Source organism: Podarcis raffonei, chromosome 10 (assembly GCF_027172205.1).
Source record: "Podarcis raffonei isolate rPodRaf1 chromosome 10, rPodRaf1.pri, whole genome shotgun sequence".
Taxonomy (NCBI): domain Eukaryota; kingdom Metazoa; phylum Chordata; class Lepidosauria; order Squamata; family Lacertidae; genus Podarcis; species Podarcis raffonei.
This window is the reverse complement of record NC_070611.1, coordinates 75,075,713-75,095,242: the sequence shown is the minus strand read 5'-3', so window position 1 is coordinate 75,095,242 and position 19,530 is coordinate 75,075,713. Positions and strand designations below refer to the sequence as shown.

General features: G+C 44.9%; 2 protein-coding genes across 3 annotated transcripts in view; one reads left to right on the top strand and one right to left on the bottom strand.

Annotated features, from left to right (window-relative positions):
- Positions 1-1,085: 1,085 nt before the first annotated feature.
- Positions 1,086-19,530, bottom strand: part of LOC128421988 (acrosin-like) — a 25,806-nt gene continuing 7,361 nt past the window's right edge. Inside the window, exons 1-5 of one of the 2 annotated variants that reach the window (XM_053405399.1) lie at positions 8,627-8,838; positions 7,641-7,844; positions 6,169-6,443; positions 5,013-5,152; positions 1,086-3,536 (exon numbers count right to left, since the gene is read on the bottom strand). In XM_053405399.1, coding sequence (XP_053261374.1) covers positions 3,012-3,536; positions 5,013-5,152; positions 6,169-6,443; positions 7,641-7,844; positions 8,627-8,823 — 1,341 coding nt within the window. In that variant the 5' untranslated portion in view covers positions 8,824-8,838 and the 3' untranslated portion in view covers positions 1,086-3,011. Of the gene's footprint in view, positions 3,537-5,012; positions 5,153-6,168; positions 6,444-7,640; positions 7,845-8,626; positions 8,839-19,530 lie in introns of those variants that run through there. The other variant, XM_053405400.1, reaches the window with a different exon arrangement.
- LOC128422888 (uncharacterized) overlaps positions 17,857-19,530 on the top strand; it is a 20,080-nt gene continuing 18,406 nt past the window's right edge. The window contains exon 1 of the mRNA XM_053407507.1: positions 17,857-17,974. Within this exon, the coding sequence (XP_053263482.1) occupies positions 17,865-17,974 (110 nt within the window). The 5' untranslated portion in view covers positions 17,857-17,864. The remainder of the gene's footprint in view (positions 17,975-19,530) is intronic.

Below are 19,530 nucleotides of genomic sequence, written 5' to 3'. Positions count from 1 at the left end.
AAGGCTGGGGAGTGTACCCTCAGTCTGCTTGGCTCCTCTTGGAAGAGGAGGGGGAGTGGGAAGCTTCACCCTCACCCTTTGTCTCCAGCAGTTTCTAGATGTCATGAACACATCTGACCCAAGTAGAGAAACACAGCATGAGTTAGGAAGCAGTCAGACAGCTGGGAGCAGTCCTCCTTCCCCTGACATGGAATGGAATGTAGATAAGGCATTGGCAGAGAGTGGGAGGGAGAGAAGTCAGCTCGCTCAAGAAGCACAGGCAGCTTCAGAAAGCAGGAGGGGTAGCATTTCCTCACTGGAAGAGGTGGCAATAAATCCCCTGAGTCCAAAGAGTAGACATATGGGAAAGGTATTACACAGGAAATAAACCCAGAAATGTAAGGGTCATAGGTTCAGGATATTCTGCAGAACCAGGAAGCACTCCTCAGAAGGGTCAACTGACTTGTAAGAGGTGGACGCTCGGTTAGACGTCCAAGGCTAATTGTTTGTATTGCAATAAATCTTCAAACTAACTATGACTTGCGTGTTGTGTTATCAAGACTGCAGCCTGGGCTCCTGACACTAGATGAGAAGGGGACAGGGTCGAATTACAGCTGAATGAAGAATTGCCTAGTTACAAGATTGTAGAGGAGGAGGGAGGAGGGAAGGAGCAGCAAGCAGAGACCTCCTTGAAGAGTCTGGGAGATCCTCCCTCCCCAAGGTCCTGCCAGTCCCTCTGAATTCAAGAACAGAGATTGCAGAGGAGTGTGACACCTGGGACTTTCCGTAGGTACTCAGGATGTTGTTGGGGACGGAAGAGGGGGGCTCAGAGTAGGCAACGTCTCCTTTGCATGGAGACATGGATTCTTTGTCTTGCTACCAGATGACTGAATAAAACCATAAATACGGGCATGCTTGTTCTTCTTGCCTTTGGTGCTACTGGGGGAGGAGAGGATTCTCCATGCCTGACACTACCTCTCTCTGCCAAGCGATAGCAAGAGCCCACGGGGTCCCAGACACTCACACAGGGTCCCAGACACTCACACAGTGTCTGTGCTCCTTTGGAGAACTGAAGACATGGCAGAGACGGTTGCAGCTTTAAGAAATATAATTTATTTACCTGGTCACACCTCTAGTCTACATGGAGGGAGTCCAGATCTTACGGCGTACACATTTCCAGAGGCAGCAACGTAGGCAACCGTCTGCCAGCCTGCCCAAGATGGATCTCAGCTCTTCTCCCTTCTTCTCTTTCCCAACAGACCTTGCTCAAATATCTTCCTTTTCCTGTCCCCTCAAACACACACCATCACTTTGGTCAGGTCTCTCTCCCCAAGTGAAAGGATTCTCTCCAATGGCCTATTGACACTTTTTGTCATGTTAACAGGTTTGCTGTTCCCTAAGTCAGCCAGGCTGGTTTGCATAACCCAGCCCAGAAATTTCCTGTCTGGCACAGCTCTGCAGATTGTCCCTTTAACCCATATCCCAATTAATCAAAATCCCAGCCTTTATTCATTCCTAGGATTTGGGGGTGGGGTGTCAGTTTGCGTTTCTTAGTGCAGAAAGTATTGATCTGATGTGTAGAGATCTTTCCTATTCTATTTAATTCAAGAGGGTTTTGGTAGCTTCAGAAGATTCATGATGTTTGGGTTATTCCTTCATAAAAGTTGAGTACAGCTGGCTTAAACAGGTTTTTTTATCTCTTCTTCAAGGTCATGCTGACTATAAAAGGAAGGACAGAAGGAGCCTAGGTTTCACTTTCTCTTTCTGTCTCTCTTCCTTCTAGTGTGGTGTTCTGTATACACTGTTAAGGTTTAGACTTATAAGTTTTTATAAGTTAAGTCTACAGCAACTGGATTTCTTATGGACAGTGAATGTATTGGATTTGTGACCATGATGCTCATTTGCCTTCCGTAGCAGTAAAGCTCTGCTGGATGAAATATTAATTGCCTCTGGTCTATTTTTTTGGAATCCTGCAAAGTGTTTAAGTTTTTACTCTGCTAACTATAGGTCAGAATTCTGCTCTGGATCAATATTGAGTAGAATTTATTGACAGGTTATGGGCCCAGAAAGTTCTTTTGATGTGCTGATGGGTTCCTGAGGCTGAGCAGAGTGCTGAGGAGATCTGGTTGTGCAGTGCCAGAGTGTTTGCTGTGAATGAGCAAAGGAGTAGCTGCACCAAAATGCTGGAGGGTGAGGAGGACCTGGAGAGTCTCCATGCCTGGGCAGCAGTGGTGAAGCAGCTGAAGTGGATGCCGGCCGTGGTGATTTATGAGCTGGGTAGCTATTGTGGAACAGCCTTGCAGTGCTGAGAAGCCGGAAGAGGCTTGATTCTGGAGATGGCTGTCAGTGGTTGGTGCAGATGCAGCATTGGGAGGTATGGAGAACCTAGAGGGGCTGGCAGCTGGCAGTGGTTTTACTGGTATGCAGGGGACGTTTATATTTGCCTACTAACAGTGGTAAAATAAGCTGTAGTCCTATCTTAAAGGAGTAGGTGATTGATTAGGCCTGGGAGACTGGAAAGTGTCTTAATGGTTTTATAGCAGGTCATTTGCTGAGCCATGTTTCCTTTGGGTGAGCATTCCACGTTGCAAACTCTTTTGGGGTAATAAATTAACTGCAATAGTTTTGGAGTATAAACTGTAAAATGTGAAATATAAAGTGTTTCTAATTTGTTGTAAAATACATTGTGGAATTCTTAAACGTGGAATATCCTTCATCCTTCCCTTCCCTTCCCTTCTTTCTTGTTTTCTTTTTCTTTTTCTACCACTTCCATTTAATGGAAAGAAAGATCTGGAGGAATTATGAACACAAGTAGGAGAATATGGCTCTGGATTTGGCCATTTCCCCACACATCTCTCTGAGATTTGGTGAGATGATGGTGTGAAAGACACAAAGACCCATTGCCAAATCCCAAGCAGCTTGCTCAAACCATCTCCATTTTATTATTCTATAGAATATCTGATGCTTATCATGGTGGGCTCTAACCTGCCCCTCTGCTTCATAATGCCTGCCCCCTGCCCCAGCTGCCCCTCTCAATCCTGCTCCCCTGAGGGCACAAGTAGATCGTAGTAGTCTTCGGAGCCAGGGTAGTACCCTGGTGGATCTGCGAACTGACTTCGAGGTGCCATCCGGGGCCCGGACTGCTGCGGTCTGTACCTAGTCCTGCGGCCAGGCCTCCGGTTACCCCAAAAATAGTTCTCCCTCATCCAGGGAGGGAAGGAGGACCTTGTGGTCTGCACCTGGGGAGGAGGCCTCACACCCCACTGTGGGGGCCTCACCCAGGGAGGCCTGTGGGGTCTTGGCCTGGCCGCTGTAGGTAAAGTCCTGGTCTTGCGCGTTGTTGTGGCCTGGGTCTGCGCCAGCAGCGGGGTGTGTGTGGGAACTGAGAGCTGCAGCTTAGTGGTCCTTTGGATCCAGTCCAGATAGTACTGCGTGGAAATGAAGACGCTTGGCACCTTCGCTGTGCCGCAGTACACCGGTCCGAAACTGGCCACTCCAATCACCCAGTAGCGCTCAGACCTCTCTTCCCTGCACATCAGGGGGCCTCCGCTGTCACCCTGGGAGGGGGGAAAGAAGGTTGTGGAATGAGGTGCAGGCATGATGCTGTGGAGATCAAGGCAGAGGCAAATGGGGTAAGGATACAAGGCTCAGCCATCCTGTCAGGGGCAGCACAGCACATCAATTTCACTTATTCCCCGTGGAGTACAGGGTCAAGTTTAAGGTTCTGGTTTTGACCTTTAAAGTCCTTTGTGGCCTAGGACCCACTCACCTACGGAACCACCTCTCCTGGTATGCCCCGTGGAGGACCTTAAGGTCCACAAATGACAACACCTTGGAGGTCCCAAGTTGCAAGGTGGTTAGATTGCTCTCAACTAGGGCCAGGGCCTTTTCAGTACTGGCCCCGACTTGGTGGAACGCTCTGCCACAAGAGACTAGGGCCCTGCAGGACTTGACATCTTTCCTGCAAGACAGAGCTGTTCTGCCTGGCCTTTGGTTTGGACTCAGTCTGACCCTTATGTCTTCCCTCCCCTTACGGTTTTGATTTATGGGCTACTTTTAAAATGAGGCTGCTTTTTAAATTGCATTTTAACCTGTATTTTAAATTGGGTTGTTGTTGTTTTTCCCCCTATTATGTTTCCATTGTAATTTTACTGGTGTTAACCGCCCTGAGCCCGGCTTTGGGCGGGGAATAAATTATTCTTATTCTTATGCTTATTCTTCTTATTATTAATTGCATCTAATTCCAGCCTTGCAGGGGGTTGGACTAGTTGACCGCCCCGAGGTACCTTCCAACTCTACAATTCTAAACGTATACCCTGCTTGATTGTACAACAGCAACCTCAAGGCGGTTCACGAGGAGAACAAAACAATAACGAGTAAAACCAACTCTTGAAAACATTCAGAAGATAAAACCAGCTACAAACTGAAAACGGATTGAAACATATACCAACATCCTACATTTAAAGTGTGTGACTCCCTCCCCCACAAGAATCGTGGGAACTGTAGATTACTCCTCATGGATATCTGATTCCAGGCACCCAAATTGCAGTTCCTCAAGATTCTTATTTTTTCCGGTGGCGGGGGGGGGGGGGGCAGCGAGAGTCCTGCACTTTGAATGTGCTTTGACCGTGTGGTGTGTAGACAGTCTTGGAGAGCAGCCTCACCTCAGCTTGCCAGGCGTTGAAACTTGGAGCATTGGTGGGCCACAAAAGAGCTCTGATGTGGAGCCATAGAGTGCCACAGGGTGCCACCCCCCTCATCAGGTGAGCACAAAATCCTGACCTTGGCTCCTAAACATTCCACCTAAACATTAGGAAGAACTTCCTGACAGTAAGAGCTGTTCGACAGTGGAATTTGCTGCCAAGGGGTGTGGTGGAGTCTCCTTCTTTGGAGGTCTTTAAGCAGAGGCTTGGCAACCATATGTCAGGAGTGCTCTGATGGTGTTTCCTGCTTGGCAGGGGGTTGGACTCAATGGCCCTTGTGGTCTCTTCCAACTCTATGATTCTATGATTCCTGACCATGGTTCACCCTACCCTGCAGATTGAAATTGTTCCTTCTTCGTGTCCGGCACAGACGTTCTGTGTAGGGATCCTCCTGCCCCACCGCATCCCACATTGGATTCTAGTGTAGATAGTCGTCGCCCCTTCTTGCATGATGTCAGGAGGGGTGGAATCTGTAAGCAGAAAACAGCAAGGTGGAAATGGAGATAGACCCCTCAGAGCCACGCCGAGAAAGCAGATGTGTGGATAAGCACTAAGACCTGCCTAACAGCTAGCTGCTCTCAGTCTGTGGACCAGCAGTACTATTTTTCTAGAAAAAGAGGTGCCGGAACTCAGCACAAATGCCTTCCCTCGTCTCATAACAGCAATGGCGCCCACCTGAGAGGGGCCAGAATGCAGCTCCACTGAGTTCTGGCTGAAAAAATCCCTGCTAACCATGTTTTGATTTCATAAATAGTTGGTGTTGGTGTTGACCTTTATAGCCCTAAATGGCCTCGGCCCAGTATACCTGAAGGAGCGTCTCCACCCCCATTGTTCTGCCCTAACACCAAGGTCCAGCTCCGAGGCCCTTCTGGCAGTTCACTCACTGCGAGAAGTGAGGTTACAGGGAACCAGGCAGAGGGCCTTCTCGGTGGTGGCACCCGCCCTGTGGAACACCCTCCCACCAGATGTCAAAGGAATAAACAAACTCATCCATGCAAGACAGAGGGGAAGTGGAACAGGGGTGGAACAACTGGAAAGAAAACCTCTCCTGCGAGGAATGAACCTTGTGCTCCCCAACCAGGAGCATTTATTCATTCAGAGCTATAATTTTTGCCATGGTCACTTCCATTTTATTTACTAACTTTCCTCCCACTGGAAGGGCTTGTCCACACTTCCACTCATCCCCTGACTAGAAAGCATGAGTCCAAGAGGTTTGTGCCCCCTTGGCATGAGTCCGAGTGGTTTTCTGCTTGCCCTGTTACTTTCCCCAGGGAAACCCACTCTTGACTGCTGAATAGGAGCAAACAGCAATCTGTGGATAATTTGATTGCAGGTTTTCCCTGGGGGGAAACAGCAGGATAAGCGGAAGTGCAGACAAGTCCTAAACCACCCTGGAAAATGCCAGCTGGCAGTGAAGATACAGGTGATGACTTTCTTTCAAACACTTCAGGTAGGCCAGTCCTGCTTTTCACAAGGCTGCTCTCACCTTTTGGCAGCAGGCCGCCCCAGCCACTGACGTAGCAATGGCCGAGCGTCAAAACCTCCATTCTTTCATCAGGCAGGCAGGCTGGCTGGATGTAGTCGCTGCAGTTGACGGGCTCGTCCATCTCCAACAAGGCGATGTCTGCAAACACCACCTCTCCTTGATTCAGCTGGTTGTCATACTTCTCATGTTTCACCAGCCTCTTAATGAAGCGCTGCTCGGCCTCGGGGCCCAGCTTCTTGATCCGGTTGGAGCCAAGAACAAGCTTGTACTGGTCTCTGCAGGTGGGACCAAGAACAGGGATATATGGCTTGTGGGAGGATGTTCTTGGACTCTCTGAATGTAAGAGAAAGGATGGAGAAAACATCCTCCCTCCCTCTCTCACAAGGCTGGAACACCTGGATATCCAGTGAAGCTGACCACACCTCCAAAAGGATATTGCAAAGCTGGAGAAGGTTCAGAAAAGGACCACCAAAATTATCAGGGGTGTGGAGAGACTCCCCTATGAGGAAAGGCTGCCACGCTTGGGACTTTTTAGTTTGGAGAAAAAAACTGTAGAATATTAATCAGCTTTATAAAACAAAAACAAAAAAGACAAATACAAAATACCAGTTAACACAGAACACTTAAGAACAATAAACAACACCCACCCAAGTTATAACATCACCCCCATTAAAAGCACAATTTTAGCACAAGGGGGCTTTCCCATGTCCTCATTCCTCGTTTTTGTGCCTGGCCGCTTTTTCTGGGAAAACCTGCTGTTTACATCTAAATTGGAGCAAACATGAATTCATAGAAAACTCGATTGACATTTGTTCTGATTCAGCGATGAATAGTGTGTTTTCCTGGGGAAAGCAGAGGGAGAAAGAAGAAGCTTCTCAGATCTATGCCTAAAGGTCTCAGGACAAATGGAATTGTGGGTAAGCCCTATATTCCTATGAACCAAAAGGGGGCGGATCGGCCCTAGTGCCCACAGTGGCGGAGCTAGCTGCTCTGGCACCCGGAGCAGAATGCACCCAGGGGGTGGGGCTAGCCACCCACGGGGGCGGGGATGGCATCCCAGGGGGGTGAAGTGAGCGTCCTGCGGGGTGTGCGTCCCAGGGGTGTGCTGCCCACGACGAGCGTCCCAGGGTGGCGGTGTGATGATGTCACCCCCCCTCAGGGATGACACCCAGGGTCACCGCACCCACCTTGCTCTGCCTCTGAGTGCCCAGCCCTCTGAAGTTCCCAATGGGATGCTGGACCAACTGGACCTTAGTCCTGATCAGGTAGGGCAGTTCCTGGGCTGTAGACTCCACCATCCCAAGAGGATGGCTCTGTGTTCAGGCAAACTGCAGTTCCTGCAAGTATCACCTGGAAGGCAGAAGAAGAAGGGACTCTGCTTCCTTGAGATGCCCCCAGGCTGCTGGGCTGGCAGATTCCACAACCCTCCCCAGGAACGACTTTCTGCTAAGTAGACTTCCCCTTCTGCTTACTTTGGTTTTTGGAAGCAGTGGACTGCACTGAGGACCCATTGGGGGCCAATGAGCGAACCTCCGCAGCTAGGAAAGTAGACGTTCCCTCGTACTTTTGTCTGGATGCTAACCATCCAGGGCCACGTCCCTGGAAGAACATCGCTGCCGCCCATAATACGCATCAACTTATGGCTGCTTGCCATGGGTCGTCTTCCGCAGATGCCACTGAAAAAGATGGAGAGCGTCAACAGATCATGGAGTTTGGATTTGATATCCCGCCTTTCACTCCCTTTAAGGAGTCTCAAAGCGGCTCACATTCTCCTTTCCCTTCCTCCCCCACAACAAACACTCTGTGAGGTGAGTGGGGCTGAGAGACTTCAAAGAAGTGTGACTGGCCCAAGGTCACCCAGCAGCTGCATGTGGAGGAGCGGAGACGCGAACCCGGTTCCCCAGATTACGAGACTACCGCTCTTAACCACTACACGTGCATGACGTGGGTGGATTGTGCAGCTCTTTGAATATTGTGATCGCACATTTTACCTTTTTTACTGACACAGGCTCCTCAGATATCATCTGGTATTTTGCAGGTCTTTTATATAGTTCAACAAATTTTATTTTTTGGGGAAAAAATTCTACTACTATTATTTTTTTTTTAAAAAAAAATCCAGCCTTGTCAGTTTTATGTAATTCATGATAGTAACCTTGGGAGATCTGTTTGGATGCCATGGCTTTAGGTGGTAATCAACAAGACTTGTCTCAGAGTACTTCCACCAAAAGTAATGGGCCTAACTTGTTTGTGTTCATTGCTTTCAATCGGTCTACTTCAGAGGGTTGGCTGAAATGCCACTGAATTTCATGAGACCCTCAAGGCAAAATGGAAGGAGAGCAACCCTGGTAGATGGACAGGCAGACAGAAGACCACCTGGGCTCTTTTTCCAGGAAAAAAACTTCTTCCCTATTTTGTCTTTCCTTACAAAATGCCACCCATCAACCCAATGGCCTCTTACTCGCAATTGCTGACGGTTGCGTTATGGGTGGGCTGGAATGCAGCAAGAACCAGAACAGAGAGGACCAACCATCTCATCCTTCGGGCAGCTCCCAAGGCTACAAGATCCACCACACCACCTTTCCTTAGAATCCATGACATCATAAAACACATGAATCCAGGTTCTGTCCAGAGAGCATGTGGGCAGCCTAACATCATCGCTGCTTTATGCTCCTCCTCCTCTCTTTTTTTGAGACAGACAAATGTTATTAATATTAACAGAAGCACCAGGGCAAGATGCCAAAATGAGGATAATAATAGTAACAACAATAATAATTTTATTATTTATACCCCACCCATCTGGCTGGGTTCCCCCAGCCACTCTGGGCAACTTACAGAATATATAAAACATAATAAAGCAGCAAATATTAAAAGCTTCCCAATACAGGGTTGCCTTCAGATGTGTTCTCAAAGTTGTATAGTTCTTTATCTCCTTGACATCTGAAGGGAGGGTACTCCATAGGAAGGGTGCCACCACCGAGAAGGCCCTCTGCCTCATTCCCTGATTCCTGGACTCTGCTCTTTAGCTGTGCTGGCACCCTCTTGGCCCAGGTGTTATTTTTTCATCAAGTGCAATATACATTATTGTTGAGATCCTCTTATTGTGGTTTTGAATAACCCCTAAGTGTTCTGCAGGGTTTTTGCCTTTCACCTTCCTTTCTACCAGCTCCCTCATTTTTGGGGAGTCCCTTTCTTTGAAGTCAAACATGACTACAATGAACTTACTTGGCAATTGTCCATTACATATATAAATTGAATTTGATAGCACTGTGGACACTCTTCCCTTTTTTTTTTTTATAATAATTTTTTATTACAGATTTTTATAACAACACAAACATATAACAAATACATAAACAAACAAAAAACACAATCAAAACAAAAAACATGTACCATTTCATATCTTAGTTTCTTACACCTTTCTTCCCCGACTTCCTCATGCCTCCCTTCTCTGTATTCCAAGTTCTTATCAATTACTCAGCAAATCTTCCCTTATTTTAATAAAAATTCAGGCTAATCTTCCTTATTCTCCTTGTCTTAACCATTACTAATAGTAACCATTTACTTTCCAATCCAACATCATTCTAACTCTCATTAATTTTGTAATATTTCTTTAAATAGTCCTTAAACTTTTTCCAATCTTCTTGCGCTGCTTCTCTTCCCTGGTTTCGGATTCTGCTCGTCATTTCTGCCAAGCCCATGTAGTCTATCACCTTCATCTGCCATTCTTCCAGTGTGGGTAGATCTTGCGTCTTCCAGTACTTCGCAATGAGTATTCTAGCTGCTGTTGTAGCATACATAAAGAAAGTTGTATCTGTCTTTAACACCCCTTGGCCGACAATACCCAAGAGAAAGGCCTCTGGTTTCTTGGTGAAAGTATATTTAAATACCTTTTTAAGTTCATTATAGATCATTTCCCAGAATGCCTTAATCTTCGGGCACGTCCACCAAAGGTGAAAAAATGTACCTTCCTTTTCTTTACATTTCCAACATTTATTGTCAGGCAAATGGTAAATCTTTGCAAGTTTGACTGGGGTTATGTACCACCTATAGATCATTTTCATAATATTTTCTCTTAAGGCATTACATGCCGTAAATTTCATCCCGGTGGTCCACAACTTTTCCCAGTCAGCAAACATGATGTTATGACCAATGTCCTGAGCCCATTTAATCATACTTGATTTAACCGTTTCATCCTGTGTATTCCATTTCAGCAGCAAATTATACATTTTTGACAAATTTCTAGTACTGGGTTCTAACAGTTCTGTCTCCAATTTTGATTTTTCCACCTGGAAACCAATTTTACTGTCCATTTTAAACACTTCATTTATTTGATGATAATGCAACCAATCTCTCACCTTCCCTTTTAATTTCTCAAAACTCTGCAATCTCCATTTGTCCCCTTCCTTTTCCAAGATTTCCCAATATCTTGGCCACTTTGACTCCATATTAGACTTTTTAACAGCCTTTGCTTCCATTGGCGATAGCCACCTTGGAGTTTTGTTTTCCAGCAAGTCTTTATATCTGACCCAGACATTTAATAGTGCTTTTCTGACAATATGGTTTTTAAAACTTTTATGTGCTTTGACCTTGTCATACCACAGATATGCATGCCACCCAAAAATATTGTTAAAACCTTCCAAATCCAAAATGTCTGTGTTTTCAAGAAGCAGCCATTCTTTCAGCCAGCAGAAAGCTGCCGCTTCATAGTACAGTTTGAAGTCTGGCAGGGCAAACCCCCCTCTTTCCTTTGAATCCGTTAATATCTTAAATTTAATTCTGGGCTTTTTGCCCTGCCAGACAAATTTAGATATGTCTTTTTGCCACTTCTTGAAACAGTCCATTTTATCCATTATTTGCAATGCTTGAAACAAAAACAACATTCTTGGCAATACATTCATCTTTATGACTGCAATTCGACCTAACAAGGAAAGCTTTAAATTTGACCAAATCTCCAAGTCTTTTTTCACTTCTGTCCAAGTTTTTTCATAATTATCTTTAAATAAATTCACATTCTTGGCTGTCATGTTTATACCCAAGTATTTCACTTTTTTAACCACAGTCAACCCTGTCTCATTCTGAAACCTTTCTTTTTCAACCTGTGTTAGATTTTTCTCCAATACCTTTGTTTTTGACTTATTCAATTTAAATCCTGCCAATTGACCAAACTCTTGGATTATTTCCAAAACTCTTTTCGTACTAGCTTCTGGCTCTTGCAATGTAAGTACTAGGTCATCTGCAAATGCTCTCAGTTTATATTGTTTAGCTCCGACCTGAATCCCTTTAACCAACTGGTCCCTCCTAATCATATTAAGCAAAACCTCCAGGACCGATATAAAAAGTAATGGGGAGATAGGGCACCCCTGTCGTGTCCCTTTTTCAATCTTGAACTCTTCTGTAACCACATTATTTACAATTAATTTTGCTTTCTGTTCAGAATAAATTGCACCTATACCATTCTCAAACCCTTGGCCTACCCCCATCCCCCGGAGGTTCTTCAACATAAAGCTCCAAGAAATGTTGTCGAAGGCTTTCTCGGCGTCCACAAATATCAAAACAGCCTTAGTATTTATGTTCACTTCCAACTTCTCCAAAATGTCAATTATATTCCTTACATTGTCCGACAAATGCCTTTTCGGGAGAAAGCCCGCTTGGTCCCCATGAATCTCCTCCATCAAAACTCTTTTCAGTCTCTTTGCTAAAACATCAGCAAAGATTTTGTAATCCACATTTAGTAACGAGATGGGTCGGTAGTTCTTAAGTTGGGTCTTTTCAGTCTCTGTCTTTGGTATAAGTGTAATATAGGCCTCTCTCCACGTATCGGGTGCCTTCCTCCCCTCCATAATCTCGTTACAGACTTCCTTCAAAGGTTGTATAAGCCCTTCCTTCAAAACTTTGTAATATTTGGAAGTCAGTCCATCCGGTCCAGGTGATTTGCCCAATGTCATGTTTTGAATGGCATCTTCTATTTCCTGTGCTGATATCTCCTGGTTCAAAATTGTCTTACTTTCCTGCGAAATCTTTTTCAGCCCATTTTTCTCGAGGAATTGTTGTATATCTGTTTCTTTTTGCGGCCCTTGTGTGTAAAGTTGTCTAAAGTAGTTCTGAAAACAGTTCCTGATTTCAGCTGGGTTACTTATATTCTTTCCTTCCACTTCTATGTTTGTTACCGTGTTGAGTTTTTGTCTCTTCTTTATTTGCCAAGCCAATAGCTTGCCACATTTGTCAGCAGATTCAAAAGTCTTTTGTCTCATTTGCTTAATTTTCCACTCTAATTCTTGATTCGTCAGTTCCATATATTGTGTTTGATAAAATTTGATTTCTCTTAAAATCTCTTGTGATTTTGGCTTCAATCTTAGTTTCTTTTCCCCTTCTTTTATCTTTTCCAGAATTTTTTCCTTCCTCTCATTTTGTTTTCTTTTCTTTAATGTATTTTGTTGTATCAGAAACCCTCTCATCACGGCTTTGCTTGCGTCCCATACTATTCTTTTTTCTACTTTAGTCCTTAGATTAATTTCAAAATAGTCTTTCAAAGTTTTTTGGGCCTTCTTGCAAATCTCCTCATCTCTAAGTAAGGTGTCATTCATTCTCCATCTGAAGGAGCCAGTTGTTGTTTGCCTCATCACCATCTTTACTGCATTATGGTCGGAGAAAGTTTTTGGGCAGATTTCCACTCTCTTTATGTTCTGCGCCATACTGCTAGTCACCCAAATTTGGTCGATCCTTGTCCATGTCATTTTGGCTTCAGAAAAGAAGGTTCCCTCTCTTTCTAATGGGTGTTTTGTTCTCCAGATGTCTATCAAATCCATATTGTCAGTCATTTCAAAAAAGGTCTTTGGTAGTCTTCCATCTTTTGTTACTACCTGTCTTTGTGCTTTGTCCATATTTGTTGAAACCACTCCATTCATGTCTCCCACCATAATTAGATTATAATCCATGTAGTCCATCAAAGTCTCATGCAACTTCTTGAAGAATTCAGCTTTCCCTTCATTTGGCGCATAAACTCCCACTATCAGATACTTTTCTCCTTGAAATTGGATTTCAATTGCCAAATATCTTCCTTGGTCGTCTTTAAAGATTTGTTTCGGTTGCAGCTTTTCCTTTGCATAAATCACTACTCCTCTCTTTTTTACTCTGTCTGAAGATATAAATTCTTGTCCCAGTCTTTTATTTATTAATAATTTCCTATGTGCTCTTGTCACATGGGTCTCTTGTAAGCAAATCAAGTCCAATTGGTCTTTCTTTAGAGCATGAAATATATTTTTCCTTTTTCTGGGAATGTTCAAACCGTTACAATTCCAGGTTAGAAGTTGCAGAGCCATGATGGGGTTATTTACTCTTTCCTCCTACAGCTCCCAATTTTTGTTCCTCGTTTGTCGGTGGTTCCGTGTCCGTATCTAGTGAAGGATGCCCTTGCCCTGGAAACGTCTCTTTCTGTAGGTCTTCTTCGTGTTCTCCTAAGAACTTGTCTTTGTCACTCACTGTCTTTATTCTTCTTTTCTTCCCCTTGTATTTAAAAGACAAGCCTTGGGGAAACTCCCACCTGAATTGAATGTAGTTCCTTTTCAGCAGTATCACCAGGTCCTTGTAGTGTCCTCTTGCATCCAAAATGCTTTTGGGAATATCTTTAAAAATCTCAATGTGAAAATCTTCAATTCGAAGGGTTGTTTGGTAATGCAGGTTCAGTATTTTGTCCCGTTCCTCCTTTGATCTCAGAGTTATTAAACAGTCTCTGGGTCTGTTCTTCCTCTGCCTTGCTCCCAGTCTAAATGCACTTTCTATCTTAAATTCTTCTTTGTCCAGCTCCTGCTTCCAAAAGTCAGAAAATTCTTTTGTCAAATAGTCCACCAGGTTGTCTTCTTCCTTTTCCGGCACAAGTCTGATCCTTAAATTCCTCTCCTTGCGTTGCATATCCTGCATAGAAAGTGCCAGTTCATATTCATCTAGTTTCTTGAACACTGGTGGAAACTTTCCCTCAGCAGCAGTTGCAATTTCTTTAGCTTCCTCAGCTATCTTTCTTGTTGTAGAAGATTCTTCCAATAATTTCCCAATTGCTTCTGCATTTGAGTTCACTTTATTCCCAAGGTCAGTTATACTTTTTGTATTTGAATCAATTTTCCCAGAGATTTCTTCAATTTTCTTATTTGTTTCAGCAACTTGTACTTTGGTTTCTGCACCTTGCTTTTTTAATTCCTCTAAAGAGTCATTTATCTTCTCCAATACCTTAGCAAAGGATTCTTCTGAAGACATTATTTTCACTTTTGCCTTTGGAATAACTGTAGTTCCAGGGGCTCCTGATACAGAAGCCCTTCTTTGCATAAAAGATTCAACTTTATATTGTCTGCCAGATCTCAAGGTTGTTTCTTGTAAATCCTCTTTCTTGTGAGATTTCTCTTTACCATCTGCCATAACAAAGTCTTTTACTCAAGGTCATTCCCACACTCTTGAGCTGTCAGACAAAAGCTCTCAGATTTTAAATTCCACTTGTTGCTGAAACAATGTATAAGTCCTCTAGAGGGCGTACAGTCAGTTCTTTACTTTCAAATTAGTCCCCCACTCTCCAGAAAATAAACCAAGTTCTTTTCTATTGTTCTTTCTCTTTCTAAAGAATCCAAGTCAATAATGTCCTGCAAGTAGCTTTTCTGTGCAACAAAATAAATGTTTCAGGTTGAGAGTAGCCAAAGTCAGTTAAAGATACTTTTTTGCCTTCTTATATCAACAATCCTTAACCGGTGCCTTTTCTCCGGCAGTCCGATCCCCTGGTACAGGAGCAGCGATGAATAGCTCAATTTCTTTTAAAATGGCAGGGAAACACTTTAAAATCTTCTCTCCCCCCCCCCTCCTGCCTTCGGGGAGGGAGTTCTTTACTTGGTGATGGATTTATTAGTTCCCACCACTCTCCTTTCAGACAGTTACAGCTGAAATGCCTTTCGCTTTGATCTTGCTACAGAACGGAAAGCAGACTTCCTTTTTGGTGCTTGTCCGTCTCGGTATCCAATTTCTTTAATTTTAGTGCCCAATTAAGTCTTAGCAGTCAATCCTACTCACGGATAGATGTTCCTTTTAGTCCAAATTCACTGGAAGAAGTCAGCGCTCTCCGCTAATGGCGACGCGGCTTCGCTTCGCAGGCTGGGTGAAGACGACTCTCAGCACCGCTCCACACACCCTCCGCTGATCCGCAGCCTTTAAAAAGGCTATTTCACAGCGTCGGGGGGGCGCAAAGGTGCCCGCCGAGTCTCCAGTTCACAGGCTACGCGCCTGTGATTTTTGGGGGTCCCCGCTCCGCCGTAGCTGACGGGACCCGAACCTACGAAGCAGATCTCTCCCGGAGCTCCGGGAGAAATCCGCCATTAAGCGCTGGCGCTAACCGGAAGTCTGTGGACACTCTTCCCAATTAGTTCAGCAGCACTTTCATCTCTAACCAGATCCTGGCTGTCACTTGAGATAAAACCCAGAGTTTTTGTTCTTCTGGTCAATTACATTACTAACTGTTTTAAGACAGCCATTTAGCATATCCACCATGTTAGCTCTTTGCCGTGTTTAGAAGAAATATGCAACCAGTCTAGAACATCTCCTCTTTGATTGCATTCTCCATCTCAAGATCACTGTATGTACAGTATCTGAGAGACCTTTGTATCTTGAGGAGGTTAGAAACAATGAGGCAACTGCCATTGAAATTCTACTCAGTATTGATCCAGAGCAGATTCCAATGTATAGTTAGCAGAGTAACAACTTTAACACATTGCAGTATTTTAAAAAGAAAATAAAATAGACCAGAGGCAATTGTATTTCATCCAGCAGAGCTTTACTGCTATTGAAGGCAAATGAGCATCATGGTCACAAATCCAATACACTCAGGATTGGCACTGTCCATAAGAAATCCAGTTGCAGCAGACTTGACCTAAACTTATAATATCTTAGAATTGTTAGGACTCTTGCTCTGTGCTTGCAGTCATGGAATTGTTTTCTATCACATGATGGTGTATGTCTTCATTCCATATAGTGGGAAGTGACGGAGACAGGATGTTTTTGCTTCTGTGTTCCGTGTGGGGCCATTGTCCTTTGTTCTTTTTGTTTGCTGCCTGATGAGAAAGAGGAAGGAGCTGAGTCAGAACGCTCCGAGTGTATTATATGTACAGTAAATAAAGTGGCTTAGCCAAAATGCTGTGCTACTGAGTCTGTTATGTGCACTGCTAACACTCTGCAGGATCCTAAGCGTGCCGATGCCTCTTGCTATCAGTCGCTGTGACATTCGGGCTGAAGAAAGCTTTTGAAGCTCCCGACTGACTGACCAGGAGGGAGAGAACATGCCAGTCGGGCATGTGTTTCTGCCAGGGTCCAACACACAAGTAGGACGATCCTAACAAAAATAAGTCTAAACCCTTAACACTAAGTATGTTATGTACAGAACATCACATAAGGGAAAGAGAAAGTGAAACCCAGGCTCCTTCTGGCCTTATTATCATAGTTAGCATAACCTTGACTGAAAGAGATAACAGGACCAGTTTAAATCAGCTGTACTCAGCTTCTCTGAAGGAATAACCCAAACATCAAGAACCTTCTGCTTGTTTCTTTCACACAGAGAAGCTTCCAGAACCTTCTTGAATTAAGTAGTACAGCAAAGATCTCTATACATCGGATCAATACTTTCCGCTCTACAAAATGCAAACTGACAAAGCCAGCCCAGAAATTCCCTGTCTGGCACAGCCCTGCAGCTTGTGCTTTAATCCATATCCCAGTTGATCAAAATCTTAGACTTTGTTCATTCCTAGGGTTTGGAGGGGGGTGTCCCTAAACCTTGTCAGACAAACAGACTAAAGCAGGAGTGGGAAAACTCAGGCAGAGGGCCAAATAGGGTGCTCCAAGCCTTACTCACTGGCCCTCACTTGCTCCCAGCCACACCCGGTCTCCATAGACCATGCCCCACGTCAGCCCTGCTTCCCAACAACCTTGGTGCTTTCACCTGGATGGAAGGTATCCTTGGACTCTGATAATGCCCCTCACTTGACCGGTAGATGGGGCTGGTGTGTAGAATCCAAGGCAAGCTTTAGAATTGTTGCTCCACCAACTTTTGCCCTGGCCCCGCCCAACATGGGCAAGATTATTTGGAAGGGAATGTGGTCACTCCGGACAAAGAAGGTTCTCCACCCACTGACCCCTAAACTAATGTCCAAACCCATCCTAACTTCCTCTCTCCACTTCCTCCTCTCCATTGAGTTTGCAGGCTCTGTAGACAGCTGCTTCTGCTATGGATATTTTGAACAATCTGGGATTGTTGTATTGACGCCATTGCGATATTTTGTTAACGACCTTGGGATTTCTAAGGGAGGGTGGTGTAAAAATGTTTTAGTAAAATAAATGCTGCTAAGCCATGCTCCCTGCCTCCATACACATATTGCCTCCATGCACAAATACACACAACTTCCAGGTAGTTCTCGGCTTTCTGCCCAGGTTTCCCTGATGCCACAAATCATTCTCTCTCTTCCCTAACCCTGTATTGCAAGGGGTTGGCCTAGATGGTCCTTGGGGTCTCTTCTGGCTTGACAATTCTTTGATTCCAGCTTCCTTCACTTTCTCTTCCTGCTCACCAAGTGCTGAGTTTCAAACTGGCTTCTTCCGTTCTTGCACCTTTGCCAAAGCCAGTTGTGTGATGTCAGAACCTGGGCATCCCTGGTTTGTGACGTCATGGATTCCAGGAAAACATGGTGGAGGAATCAGCGCCCGGAGCTGGCAGAAGGATGAGCAGGTGGCTTCTCCTCATTCTGGCCCTGGCTGATTTCCGGCCCACCCATGCCGGAGACCCTACCTGCACGTAAGTGCCAAAATGGACCAATGTAGCAAGGAGGTAGCACAGAGGCATCTCCCTCTGGATGTGGCCTCCATGACAATGGAGGCACAACTGAGCCCGAGTGGCATTTTCCTCCCCAATCTATATCCCCTGCGGTCCACTCAGTGTCCTGACATCTACTAAGGAAAGTCAAACCCTCTTCTTGGAGAGGGCACAGGTGCTTGGCATCTTTTGCCTTTGAAATAAGTGTTTTCAGATCCCTGGCATTTAGATCAACTGTGAGTTGCCCAGGTCACTAGGCAAAGTGAAATCTCCCACAGGTTTATTCTAGACTAAACAGGTATATTATACAATCATAAAACTGTGGAGTTAGAAAGGACCCCAAATGGTGTAGCATGGGGGAGGCAGGCACAGGGGCAGCTGCCCTGGATGCAAAATTTGTTAAGGGCACAACATTTCAACACTCAGTGATGCTTCAGTACAGCTGTGTGCTTTTGTCACTGGGCTCAGCTGAAAATGACTTCTCCAGACTTCCGGGTTAGCGCCATCGGCTAATGGCGGATTCCCTCCGAGCTCCGTAGGGAATCGGCTCTGCAGGATTGGGTCTTGACCGCTGCGGCGACGCGGGGACCCTCAAAAATCACAGGCGGTGAAGCCTGTGAACCTGGTGACTCGGCGGGCACCATTTGCGCCCCCTGACCTGCGAAGGAGCCTTTTTAAAGGCTTCGGAACGGGGGACGGGGTGAGCGGCGCGGTGCTGAGAGTCGACTGCTTCTCCTGTGGAGTGAAGCCGCATTACCATGGTCGGAGAGCGCTGACTTCTTTTTGTGAGCAATTGGATTTTAAAGCAACAACCCGTGAGTAGTACGGAAATTGGAATTGTAAAGAAAAAAATTTTTTTTTTGAATTAGGCACGATTGGGGAAGGCGCAAACAGGAAGTCCGTCTCCCCGTCTTGTAAATAATCTAAAGCAAGGACCTGCTAACTAAGGTCAAGAGAACCCTTTCTTTTTTACTTGGTAAAAGACATTAATTTCACGATTTGGCAGTATAAGAAACCTTACTGGAGGATAAAGAGCTAATCTTGGGAGCTGAAGTGCCACCCCCCCGGACCCGGGAGTACTCCACAAGAGAGCCTGTTGATGAGGTATTGAAGAGTTTGACAGCTGTCAAATTAGCTGTCAAGATGGGAAAAGAGAACTTTGTTTCTGTTGCTTCTGCTGGCTATATTTGTTACAATTCGGTTACAATTTGTTGAAAACAAGGAAGAACTGTTACAAACTAACTTGACTTTTGGATTTGAACTGGAAGGAATATTAAGTTACCAAAATCCCTCTAGGGACATTACAAGAATGGCTGGAGAAGGGAAAATTCAAGCTCAATTGGACAGAGTTTTTGTTCTCTTGGGAAAGTTACAAGGCCAAATTGATGTTTTGGCTACAAATGTCGCAACTCTGAACTTAACAGTAAATAACATCACTGAATTTGATAAGGATTTGATTCAGGAAGTCCATGCAGCTGGACAAAAAGAGAAACTTGAGAGCTTTGAGAGTGTGGAGAAGGAGATATATGTTGTTCCTG